This window comes from Mus musculus, chromosome 1, assembly GCF_000001635.26.
Source record: "Mus musculus strain C57BL/6J chromosome 1, GRCm38.p6 C57BL/6J".
Lineage (NCBI taxonomy): Eukaryota > Metazoa > Chordata > Mammalia > Rodentia > Muridae > Mus > Mus musculus.
In genome coordinates, this window is record NC_000067.6 from 178,856,890 (window position 1) to 178,869,976 (window position 13,087).

Here is a 13,087-nt window from a genome sequence, read left to right on the forward strand (position 1 = left end):
CCACAGCTGAACGGTGCTTCCAGTCTCCGAGGTCTCTTTAGGTGTGATTCTGCAATCCTGTAATGGCCATTAGGCTTTGATGGAGCAATGCCGTTGTGAGATATTGTTTAAAAGGTCTAACTGTAGGAAGTGCAGTTGTCTCACTTCTCCCCTGCATTTCTTAGCGTTGGAGTTACTAGAAGCCTACAAGCCTTACACCGACCAACAGGCGCCTCCTGGTCCTCTACCATTCTCCTTGAACCCTTCAGTCTCATGAAACCATAGGGGTTTGCCTTCAGGAAAAGCCATTTCAGGGCTGGAAAGAGGGCTGGCTGTAAAAGCATGGGGACCTGATTTCAGATCCATAATACCCGTAAAAGGCTGGGCATGGCCACGTGTGCCTGTAACCTAGGTGCCGTGGGAGAGGAGAGAGAGAGAGAGAGAGGAATCACTGGAGCTTTGTGGCTGCCAGTCAAGCTGGGTTCACCGAGAGACCTTGTCTCAAGAGAATAAGGCAGAAAGTGACTGAGAAGGGCAATCCCGCCTGTGTGCTCTGTGGCCATGGCTGTACACACACATGCACATGCACACATGCAAACACACAAAATGCAGACGCATGCATGCATACACATAAACACACACTCATGCACACACACTGAGAAAAAGACACAGACAGACAGAAATGCATACAGGCAGACAGGAAGACTCGGAGAGAGACAGAGGAAAGACAGACACTGAGTCAAGCAGACACAAAGAGAGACAGAGGAAAGACAGATATATATAGAGAGAGACAGAGGTGAGACAGATAGATATGGAGAACAAAAAAAAAGGAACAAACTTCATGTCACTTTTAGAAATGTTATCAGGGAAATATATAAATTATCATCTTGTGTAAAACCTGATTTTAATTTACTTTAATGTTATTGTCAGTCATCTATAAAGCTAAGGAGACATCTCAGATACATAAGAGGGGGGAAAAAGTCGTGTTTGTGGAGTGCAGTACCCCATGACAGGCTAGCAATATAATCTTCCATTATGATACTTAAAGAGAAGGGAGCCCTTTAAATAATGGCTGGGGAATTGCACCCTTAATCCCTTGCAGTGAGGTTTTAGAAATGGGCACTTCATCAAAGTCTTCCACCACGTATTTGTCAGCATGTCAGAGCATGGACAGCCGTGGAGTGTGGCCGTTTCCCTGATGCAGCAGCAGATGCTGTGTGTGCGAGAGGCACACACTGGGAAGTGTACACTCTTTAGGTCTCCCTTCTCTCCAGTATCATCTAGAATGGGCAAAGCACTGTGATCAGAGAGAGTGAGCCCACCCATCCCATTGCCTGACCAGGACAGAGAAGAAAGGGATAAAGGATAAGAAATACCTCACTTAGGTGCTGAGATCAAACCTCATATGGATGACTTACTGTTATAATATATACATATATATATATATATATATATATATATATATAGTTTTAACAGGAGGTAGGAGGAAAATCATCTTTATTTCAACTCTTTGTGCTTAATTTTGCTTTATAATATCTTTGTGTGGTGGTGGTGAGAGGGGTATGTACAACCACACAGAGGCCAGAAGTTGACTCAGGCTAGGCTGGCTGGCCAGTGAGCTCTGGAGTTCTCCAGATCTGCCACTCCCTCTTCCCCACCCCCACGTTAACACTGGAGTTACAGGAGCATACCAACATGGCTGACTTTTTAACATGGGGCTGGGATTTGAACTCAGGTCTTCATATTTGCACAACATCCGCTCTTATTCACTGAGCCATTGCCGCATCCTTATCTGGTGTTAATCTGACGTGCACAGTCTACTTTCTAGCAGTAGATCCCAAGGAAAGGAACCTGTTGATTCCCCCAATCCCTGAATTTGTACCTTCCTTCCCGAAGATAATACACCTGTCCCTCAGTATCTCTGGGTAACCAAGCCTGGGATCCCTGCATATACTACAGTGCACGGATGCTCAAGTCGTATATGTAAAATGGCATGATATTTGCATATAACCTATGCAATCGGCCTGGACATTTTAAGTTCTCTGTATATCAGTTATAATATACGGCAGTCTGTACCTGTGTACCTACTGTGTAGATGTTTGCTGTGTAGATGTGATACTGTACCATTTGGGAGTGAATGAGAAGGAAAGAAGTCTAGATGCTCAGGGCATGTGTTTCCTTCCTGGTCTTCCAAGTCTGTGGTTAGTTGGATGCAGGTGGACACCACAGGAGCGGGGAGCTGACTGAACTATTTTGTTCTGTGCACCGCTTAATAAGCAGTCTTCATGCCTTTGTTCTCCACATCTGTCTATCAAGGGAGGTGGCACAGAGACCTACCTTACGGATGTGGATGCCAAGGCCCACACACGATTATCAACCACAGACTGGTGGTGATACGTCATGGGTGAGAGCTCCGTCCCACTCCAGGTTTGCTCCATGTCCATCAAAGCCCACACCTGTGAGGTAGCAATGGTGACCATCTAAGTTTTTCTCTTCATGGTTGGATCTATCTAAATTAGGAGAGAGCCAGGAAAGGCCTCCAGATTTACCTCTAGGGCAGCATGGCCCTGTTTTTCACCATCCACCTTCTAGGCAGGAGTTACCCGCCCCCCCTCATCTGAGCCTTCAACCTACATGCGAGGCTTAGGGTGCTGTGATCAGTATCCTGTCACCTGCCTCCATGATGAATTCTGGCCCCCACCCCTGCCACTTGCCCCACTGTGGAGAAAACTAGATCCTTGGTTGGAATTACCTACTGCCAAGCATTGCTGTTTGGTTGTGTTGCCTAAATTAATGACTTCTTAGTGCCTGTGCTCGCGCGCGCTCGCGCTCGCGTGTGTGTGTGTGTGTGTGTGTGTGTGTGTGTGTGTGTGTGCATGCATGTGCCCATGTGTAATGTACATGTGTGTGTGTGCATGGGTATTGTGGGCCTCACTTATGTTAGGCAAGCATTCGACTACCCAGTTAACCAACAGCTACCTTGGCTTTTAGATCCTCGTCTGGCAATTCTCTCCTCTTTTCCCATCATTCTTCCTGTGGTGACTTTTGAACAACCTATCTTTCTGAGACCTTACTACACAGCCTTAGCACATAGGCTATGTTGGCCTCAGATTTTCAGCATCCTCCTGCCTCTTCCTCCAGTAGTAGAACTGCCAGTGTGCACCACCATGTCTCGCTATTCAACCTGCCTCTGGTTTTCCTTTGGGGCAAGTTTCTGTACATGGGCTATATGCATCATGACTCAGGTTCCCACAAACGTGAAGTCTTAAAGAAGACCCTGAATGTGGCCAAAAGGAATACTGAATGGCAGTTTGGGACAGTTGCTGCATCTACACCTTGACTAGTTTCTACTGAGCTGATTCTTAAAAGTCCATGTTAAGGGAATTAGAATACAGTGGAGGTGTAAAAGATTGGAAAGATGCAGTGATTGGCTGATCTAATGCTATCCCCCAGGACCCTGAGTAGGAAAACCATCTTTGATTACATCCAAGTGGCCAAGCGGTCCCTTGTCTTGCTCTTATCCATGGATGGCTTTCACCGTGGATGTCCATGTACGAAACTTCAGTAAGATCGAAGGCAGAGTTCTTTGCCCCTTATCACCTTGTGTAGTCTTTCTGATTGGTAAGACACCCTTTGAACTGTGAACCTGCTCAAAGCCCCCCTGAGTGTCATTGCTGAACCCAGGCCTCCAGGCCAAGAGCTACTGGGGAGAGGAACCGACAATAGAGTCTCACTAGGTCTGCACCATGATGAATAGCGACCAACAATTGTGTCTGCTGGCATGACCATGTGTGTAACAGTGATGGCGAGGAACTGCAGAGCCTGCTCCTCATTAGCCTTCAATAAGCTGGGTGGCAGCCGGCTATCACCTTCTCATTCATGAAGGGGGTGTGCAACTTGAGAGAGTTATGTTAGGCCCCTCTGAATGAGTGTCTCACAACCCCTTTCTTTCCCGTCTCAGGATGCGGTCCACCTGGAGATGCTGAAAAGATTAATGAGCAAGACATAAAGACAACAGCTGCCCTAAGCAACAGCTGTCTCACACCAACCATGAGTAATTAGACAAATGAGGCAAAGTGGATCCCAACCAGAGGGGACTTTGGTTCACGCTGACAGTCTCCCCCCTCTCTGGGTGTCCACCCCTCCTTTCCTACACTCAGACTGTCCCTTTAGCTGTCTGGATGCCATTGTCCCAGGTCTGTTCTTGGAAGTGACTGTGGTCTTGACCCTGAGGGCCGAGCTAGGCTGTGAGTGTGGATGGCAGCCCTCCCTCCTCTCCTGGAGGAACAGAGCAGAGGGCAGGGTGGAAGATGTTGCCAAGAATCCAACAGTTTTTGTAACAGAAGCAAGAGCTCCTGGCAAGAAGTCCGAGGAACTTTCTTGATCATAAGTGGTGTCTCTTAAGCTCTTTAATTACAGAGGATTAAGCAGGAAGTGGAGTGCAGGACTAAAGGAATAATGGCAAAAGGAGGCGAAGCAGAAAAACCCAATTTCCTTTCTGGAAGGGGGGAAATCCTCCATTTATTTAAGTGACTTGCACAGAGAAGAGCGATATGTAGTGTTTTCCCCTAGCTCTAAGTTCAATGGTTTGGTTTTTTTAGAACTGTGTATCTCCTTAGCAGGACATAAGGCAGGGTCTTCAGCTCATCTGCAGAAAAGGGACCGAGTGCTTCATTAAGATGCAGGCATATGCTTCCCCTTCAAATGGCTGGCTGATCCCGTGCCCGCCTTCCTTCTTCTGCGTGTGAGCTTCTGCCTAGCCTAGCTCACATTTTCATTCAGCAACTCTAGTTACCTAGAAATGGCTGCAAAATTGCAAAACGGAAAGGCAGCGGGTCGTGTGGCTCCATCAGTTCTGCCTGCAGTGGCAGCACCCTTGACTTGCATGGGGAGAGGCACTCACAGAGAGCCTGGGGGCCCAGGTACCCCTCAGAAGTCGCTGTGTGGATGGATACCTGCTTGTAGCATACTGCTGTGTAACTGGGACAAACCTAGACATGAATAGAGTTAAAATCAGGCTGTAGAGAGTAATGAGGAACAAGGACATGCCCCAGTGGCAGATATACGATCATAGTGGCGATTGTCCTGTATGCAGTGGATGTGCAACTCCAAAGTGCAGTCCTGGTAAGATCCTAGTCATAGCTTCTACATACTAACTCGCCCTACCTATAGAATCTGTCCTGGGGTCCTCTTTGTGCGACATGGTATCCAGAATCTGGGTCAAGGCATTCTGTAGCTTTATCATCAGCATCATCATTAGAAAAGAATAATCTGTCAAGGTCCAGAGGAAGACAGGTGAAGGGAGCAGAAATTGAGTCCTCTGTGTACTGTGTTCTATCTTCAGCAGCTCACCCAGCAACTCGTACAAGTCTCATAACAGTTTGGTAGGCAGGCATTGTTACCATACAGATGGGGAGAGCGAGGCTCCAAGAAGCTTGACCATGGGGGGTAGAAGCTGGAGGGAGAAAACATGGAGCCTTAAAGATAAATTTAGCCCAGCCCTATCGTCCACAGACTTAGCAGCAAGGTCCAAAGTGTATGTCCTAGTTAGTGCTAACTGTCAAATTGACTCAGCCTAGAATCACCCAAATAGAACCTTGATTGAGTACCTTCGTAGGGTTTGTCTGCAAAGGATTGTCTTATTATTAATTGATGCAGAAGGTCTGAGTCCACCGTGGGTGGCACCATCCTCCAGCAAGTTGTCCTTGGTTTTATAAGAAAGCTAGCTAAGCATGAGCCAACAAGTGATTCAGAAAGTGAGTAAGCAAACAGTGGTCCTCCAAGGTTCTTGCTTCATTTTCCCCGCCTTGACTCCCTGCAGTGATAAACTGTGACCAGAAGTTGTAAGCCAAATAAATCCTCTTCTCACCTAGGTTGCTTTTAGGCAGAATGTCTTATTACAGCAACAGAATGACACCATAACACACCAGTGTGTGATATCCATTTCTTCCTGTAAAATCTTGACAAGAGTGTCCATGCCCTGGGTCATCAGGGGAATGAAATAAGATCACACAGATGATGGCACAGGCCTGGCATAACATAGCCAGCCCCTCACCTCCAAATGGCAGGAACTCTTCTATGGTCTCGCATAGGAGAATCACATTTTGAAACCTGAAAGGCCAACCACACCCTACCACCATAACAGCTGGCCCCCAATCCACACCGGAGTATGGATTATAAGGAGATAAATAGGCAGGGTATGGTATTAGACATCTGATGAGCCTGGTACCCTTGGAGTTTTTCATGATTAAGCTTTGTACAATGAAGTTTAGTCCCCAAGCCTCGGCAAACAGGGGTGGACAGGAGGATGACCTTAACCCACTGTACATGATACGTATTGTTCTGTGAACATTTCTATGTGTTTGAAATGTTTTGTTAAAACAAGTACCACCAGGGGCTTGGGGGATGATTGGAATAGCAAAAAACTTGCCATGGAAGCTTGAGGACCAGAGTTTCAGTCCCCAGCACCCAGGTAAATTTCAAGTGGGCGTGGAAGTCCACCTATAATCCCAGCATATGGGAGGCAGAAGTAGAAGATCCTGGAGTAAGTAGACTAGCTATACCAGCCTAATTGTCAAGCTCTGGGTTCAAATAGACCCTCCATCAATATTTATATTATATATGTTATATTATATATCATAGATATTATATGTATATTATATTTTATATAATATATTATATATTATATATATATATGGAAAGTAGTCAAGGAAGAGACTCAGCATCAACCTTTGACCATGCACACACACACATGTGCAACCACATACACTTGTACTCACATGTATGGGAACCCATGTGCACATAACAAAATTATGACTATGCCTTGCCCCAAGCCTGATGGGAGTTTCATCAGTACTAACAGCTCGTCAGACAAAGAGGACAGGAGGTGAGAAATCACCCTCGGGCATTCACAACTTGCCACGTTCTATCACTAAAATTTTCTCCCTCTGCAGCTCTCTAGCCTGCCCTACGCACTATGTGCCCTTCATGCCTAGCATAGTGCTGGGCACATAGTAAGAACTCAACAAAAGGGACAGTCACATACCGGACTAAATAAACAGCATAGTTAAAAAAAAAATAGCTGAGTCAACAAAACAAAACAACCAAAAACCAACCAACCAACCAAACAAACAAACCCAGAGCTGAGTCCCTCTCCCAGAGCTGAGTCCCTCTCCCAGAGCTAAGCCTCCGGGTCTGTGCTGCTCCAGCTTGATTTCTGCATACCTTAAGACTACAAAGCAGATGGTCCATTTCTGTCCTCAGTCATGGGGCGGAGCAGGGCTGGTCTCAAGCACTAGAGATGCTTATGTTCCCTGACTCCGAAGGTGGATTAGAGCATATGCCCCCCTGATTCCAACCAAGACACGCTTTCATCCCCACAAATGAGGCTTCTCCACGCTCACGTAATGGGATCCCAAATAACATGATGCAAACCAATCCTTTATCACACTTGCCCCTTGGAACGCATTTCAAATACTGGCCATTAAAAACAGGCCATTTCACAGAGCTTTAATGATGACACTAATAACTGTGGATTTTTGTCTCCCAGAGCCCCGATGAGCCGAGCTGGGGAGTAAATTATGAAGCTAACTTTTATGTGCATGGTTTATTGATCTTTGAGCTTCAAGGGAACTGCACCAGCCCCTATAGCCTGACAGTCCAGATTAGCTTTTCATCTATGTAATTGGGCCACCAGGGCACAGTTAATTTTTAATTTATATTAATAGGAAGACAAAGAACACAGTGCGCCTTCTCTGCATTCAAGTAATGGACATATCAAAACATTCTACCTGGTAATTATAAATAAACCATTCTTCCCATGACCCAGTGAGGGTTGGCTTACAGGTTCGTTGTGTATTTCACCATAATGTATCATGAGGAAGTTCCCCACTGCCATGAATATTTATACCATCACATGCAGAAGGCTACTCCCATCGTTAAGTAGCCCGCTCTTTAATCCGTGTTTGGTTTTAACAGGTGAAAGTCATGCTGCGTATCTGTTCCACATCAGCTCGAGATACCTCAGAATCCAGCTCTTTCCTGAAGGTGGACCCACGGAAGAAGCAGATCACCTTGTATGATCCCCTGACTTGCGGAGGTCAAAATGCCTTCCAGAAAAGAAGCAGCCAGGTTCCTCCGAAGATGTTTGCCTTCGATGCTGTTTTCCCACAAGATGCTTCTCAGGTGGGTTAGAGTTCCCTCGGGGCTCACCTACCATTGATTAAGGGGGTGTGAGCCTGTAGGGTTTCTTCTGGGACACTCTAACGAACGAGTTCCTCCATCCATATTATTATGTTTGGAAGTCATTCTGAGCTCCACGGAATACCCCAGCTCTTCCAAGTTACTGGTATGGTAGTTTCCCTGGAAAGTTCTAGTGTGGTGGGATTTCAGCAAGTTATATACTTGGAGGGCTGAGGAGGTGGCTCAGTTGGTGAAGTGCTTGCCACACAAACCTGAAGATCTGAGTTCATATCCTCAGCCATCATACAAGTTATGCATGGTGGTGCACGCTTGTAATAGGCTCCTTGGAGCTCATTGGCTGGCTAGTCTTGTCTGATGGATGCGCTCCAGGATCGGTGAGCAATCCTGGAAAGAGACAGAGAGAGACAGAGAAGACAGAGACAGATAGATACAGATACAGACAGACAGACAGACAGACAGACAGAGAATGAATGAATGAACCCAACATCAATCTCTAGCCTCCACACTTATTCAGTCATGTGTGAATACCCCTACACATACAGAGATATGTATACACACACACACACACACACACACACACACCACATGCTTGGGGAGAAATGAAAACAAGGCAGTTATTGATAAGAAACTAACTGGAAAGGTTGGAGGTTTTGGGGTGACTGTAAAAACGTGCTGACAACTGACCTGTTAGGATTCTCCTCCTGACTGGGCTTTGGGAGGCCATGTAACAGGGAAAATATTTCAGGTAACTGGATTAAAGTCTCATAGCCATGGGGAGTGGGAGGCAGGATTATAGCCCCAGTGAGGAAATGATGTGCTCAGTAGGGAAAGAGAGGTTGAAACACACCTGTGGCCAGAACCAGTGGAGAAACGAGGAACGGAAGAGTGTGTGGTATCAGTCAGCACTCGCTGCATGACAAGTAAGGCCTCTGACCTCTCCTCCATACCAAAAATAAGTGAATATATTCATCTATGGTGAATTAAGCATACCACAGACAGCCAGTGGCCTGCTTTGCCTGCATTGTGGCATCAGGGACCCTGTGTCTTTCTGATAAACTTTAAGGACTTCCCAAGCTTTATGTAAAACCCTTCTTAGTATGTCAGTTAAGGCTACAGCTGACCAGAGGACCAGAGGACCAGAGCACCAACAGTTAGCATCTGCAGCCTGTTCGTTTTCTCTATGTTGTATATTGTAGGGGCTATTGGGGTTGGCATGACGTGTGTCTTCCACCAACAGGCCCTAGCACATGTAGGCACCATTCGTCTGGAAGCTCAACATCACTGTCCCGAGGTTTATCCTAGGAAGATGAGGCCCTTTGTGGTTAAGATTTTGCAGTTTCTCTTCATTTCAATTTTTATGTCGTACCACCCAATGAGTTTGATAATCTAAACCTGACACCAGGGCTAATAAATGGCCTACAGATAATTTAATTAACGGGTTAAAACTTTTCCAAAGCTATCTGGGAAGTTGAAAGGATTCTAAAGCATGCCCTAAATTAAGCCTGGACTATTAATGAGTTTTAGATTTATTCCCGAAAAAAAAAAAAGCCATTTTTATTGCCAGTCTTTTTTACACTTCTCACTTGGTTCCCAGGCTGAAGATGCTCAAAGCTGCATGGTCACAGACCTCAGAACATTCTGATTTGCTCCGTGTCTTGTGGTATAAATCTCTATGTATATCTGTGGTTTTCAAGAACCTTCACCTACGTCAAGCCATGGACTCCCCTTTGAAATCTTTTGGGTAGAAAGAGACATTTTAAATTCTTTTCATACCCCAGACAAGGACACTATGACTCCACAAATAATCCTTGTTACCTTAGTTCCTGTCCTAAGCAGATATCTTCCCCCGAGCCCACCACTTCCCCCTTAACTGCAGTGCATCCTGCTTCGTACACCATGTCTTTGACACAGCAGTATTTGGTCAACTATTTCCTAAAAGTGTGTCATTGCGTAAGTCATATAACTCTCTGGGTCTCCATGTCCTTATGTGGCAAATTCATGTGCCTCATTAGACTATTATGACAGCAAGTGTTCAACAGACCTTGTCTGTCTGAAGTGTCATGATTTTTAATATGATACCACTGGTGTAGCCAGCTTAACCCCACAGAGTCAGCACCCCTTAAGCCACAAGGCACAAAACAGGCAAATGTGCAGTGTGGCTTTGACTGGGTCACCTGTTCTTGTATCTGTATTGTCCTACGATGTTGGACAGGCTAGCCTGGGTTTGTGGACATGGCAGTGTCCAGGGCATAGATATGCTGGCTCAGAACTGAGCTGACACTATCATTTCTGCTATATTCTACTGGCCCAGATTCAAGGGACACTCTCAGGCCCTTACCTGTGTGGCAGCTGTCACTATGGTGGCCCCAGGAATCTGTGAATTCTTTCTTCCTGCTTCTAAGAACATCATCTCCCTGGCACTGAGTAACAATAAGAATGGCCCTATTCCTTCTTTCCCTTAAGAGCTATCCCTGTTACCCTGAAGTAGCCTTGGCAGCTTTGACCACCCACTGTTGGGAGAAACGTTTGCTAGATCTTGCTTAGGTGTAGATGGAGAGGACTGAGACCTGTGGCTGAGCAAAACCTTGGGCAGAGCTGTCCCTGCTGTGGTCAGGGAGGCTTCCTGCTGCGCTGGGCCCATGGGGAAGGACAGCAGGGAGTGTCCAGGGGTCACTGTCAGCCCTTAGCAAACCACACTAGGCAAATCTCCAGTCATTCTCTTCTCCCTGAAGAGCAGAAGCCCTACAGGGGAGTGTGTGGTGATCCTCATACCCTGTGAGGCCACTCCTGTGTCTTCACTGCCCCTTGGTCTCTTTACTGGTGACACCAATGGCAGTTTGTTCTGCTTATAACCAAAATTCTCCTTGGTGTCTTAAGACTCTCTTAATTAACATCATGTGTGGCTAGGGTGGCTGGCAGTCTCCCGACCCCCACCTCATTTCAAGTTGAAGGTGGGCTTGTGGGCAGTAACTTCTCCCTGCACTGGATGAGACAGTTCAGGCTAACTCCAGACAACCTCTACTGTTCTAGTCTCAGCTTCAGAGCAACATTGGCTCTTGTCACCTTAGACCTGGAAGTTGTATAAGATCTCATGGTCCTCACATAGTCCTATCCCTCCATCCCTTGGCTAAAGGGGACCCCTGAAGAGCTGCTGAGGTGACTGCCCATGAACAATTGACTATTGTTGGGAGTGTGGTCTTTCAATTTCAGCTTGGAAGAGGGAAATCGACTTCCAAATACTTAGATCCATTGCACAGCTGCACCACGGAGCTGAACGACTACATTCATGGCCCAGGCTGCCTCCTTTCAGATTCCCACTGGGAGGCACACTGCTCCAATGGCTGCAGAGCCCTAGCATTTGATGGCTCTCAGGGCCTCTATGAGCTCTGACCCCAGCCCTGAGACAGAAGTGAAGGCGAAGCAAAAGGTCATGGAAAGTACTTCTGTCCTCCTGTTGCTGCAGTGGCCTGAGATGCTAACTAGAGAGTTTCTGGATCTCTGAGGTGGTCCACACACTTGACTGCATAGCTTTAGTTTGCAGCTTGCACTGTCACTGAGCATCAATGGAGAGATACAAAGAAGTCATCGAGAACCTGCTCTCGGTGTAAAGATTGTGATAATCACACCGAAGACAAGAAGGCATGCTTAGCTAAAGAATACCCTAAATGACACACTGACATGTGGCCAACTGATGCTGTTTGCAGTGAGTGTGTGTATAGAGAAAGAGGGTTTCAAAAGTCAGATGTGAGCAAAGAAAGAAGGGATGGGAAGAAAGAAGAGGCACATCTAGACATTCTTGATTCTGTTAGTACTAAGATCGTCCTCAGGGTTTCTGTTCTAAATTGGAAATCATGTTTTCCTCTCTAGTATGACTAGCTTGTTTGAGAGATGGTGTGTTTGTGTGTGTATGTGTGTGTGTGTGTGTGTGTGTGTGTGTGTAAGGTTCTGGTGGACAGAGAGACAATAGAGAGTCAAGTTCCTTGCTGAGGAGGCTGACAGAGGGGACAAGGGTCCAGAACCCATCCCATTCTCTCACTGCAGCCTGTACCTACTTTAAGACTGGAGAGTGCTAAAGGAAGGTTTGTATTCAGTGTGTTTCACTGATAACATGGGTAGAAAGTCCCCAGTGTTTTTAAGTGGCAGAGGCTGGACCATCTGGGACTGTGGTGATGCTAGGACTCCAAGCCCCAGGAAGGCAGAGTCACTTCTATGTCATTGAGGTGCCTTAGGTGCTGCGCGGTGCATTTATCGAGTGCCTTGTCTTGTGTCTTCCAGGCTGAAGTTTGTGCTGGAACTGTGGCCGAAGTCATCCAGTCTGTGGTGAACGGGGCAGATGGCTGTGTGTTCTGTTTTGGCCATGCCAAGCTAGGTGAGTGGAAACTTGACTTCTGTCTTGTGCTGATCACTAGGTAACCTCATTCCTGTCTCGATATTGGTTCTAGATTCCTCGATGCGAGGGCAGGCTAAGTTCCCTTTTGGTACCAAACTGAGTGATAAAGAACAACCATGCCTGACTTTGAAACAATGTCAGTCCTAAGTGGACAGACCTATTCCCATAAGACAGCTTCAACTCCAAGAGGGGAATAACAGGATAACGAGGTCATAGGTCAAGGTCATAGTCAAGCCCAGGGAGTAGAGAAGCAGGGAAGGTGTTCATGTCTGTCTTGATCATGGGATGGATGTCTGGGAAGCAGATTCGGGTGGGTGGAGCCAATGGAGGAATCTCCAAGCAGAGTCCCACATGGGGGAAGCAAACCAAAGCTGTCCTTGGGCCAACATCCAGCCCTGTGAGGAGTGCTCCCTGTGAAAAGTCCTCCCCGTTTCAGCACTTGAGAAAGAAGCCACCAACTAGCGCTGCAAAACATTGGCTTAAATCCCCTGCTACATTCTCTTTCCAGTCCTGATC

The 13,087-nt window shown here is 46.6% G+C and overlaps 1 protein-coding gene across 2 annotated transcripts in view; it reads left to right on the top strand.

The window, feature by feature from the left end:
- The window catches only part of Kif26b (kinesin family member 26B), a 403,733-nt gene that overhangs the window by 327,765 nt on the left and 62,881 nt on the right, over window positions 1-13,087 (top strand). For both annotated transcript variants that reach the window (NM_001161665.1, XM_006496865.3), the window contains 2 exons: window positions 7,957-8,163; window positions 12,457-12,550. In NM_001161665.1, the coding sequence (NP_001155137.1) occupies window positions 7,957-8,163; window positions 12,457-12,550 (301 nt within the window). The remainder of the gene's footprint in view (window positions 1-7,956; window positions 8,164-12,456; window positions 12,551-13,087) is intronic.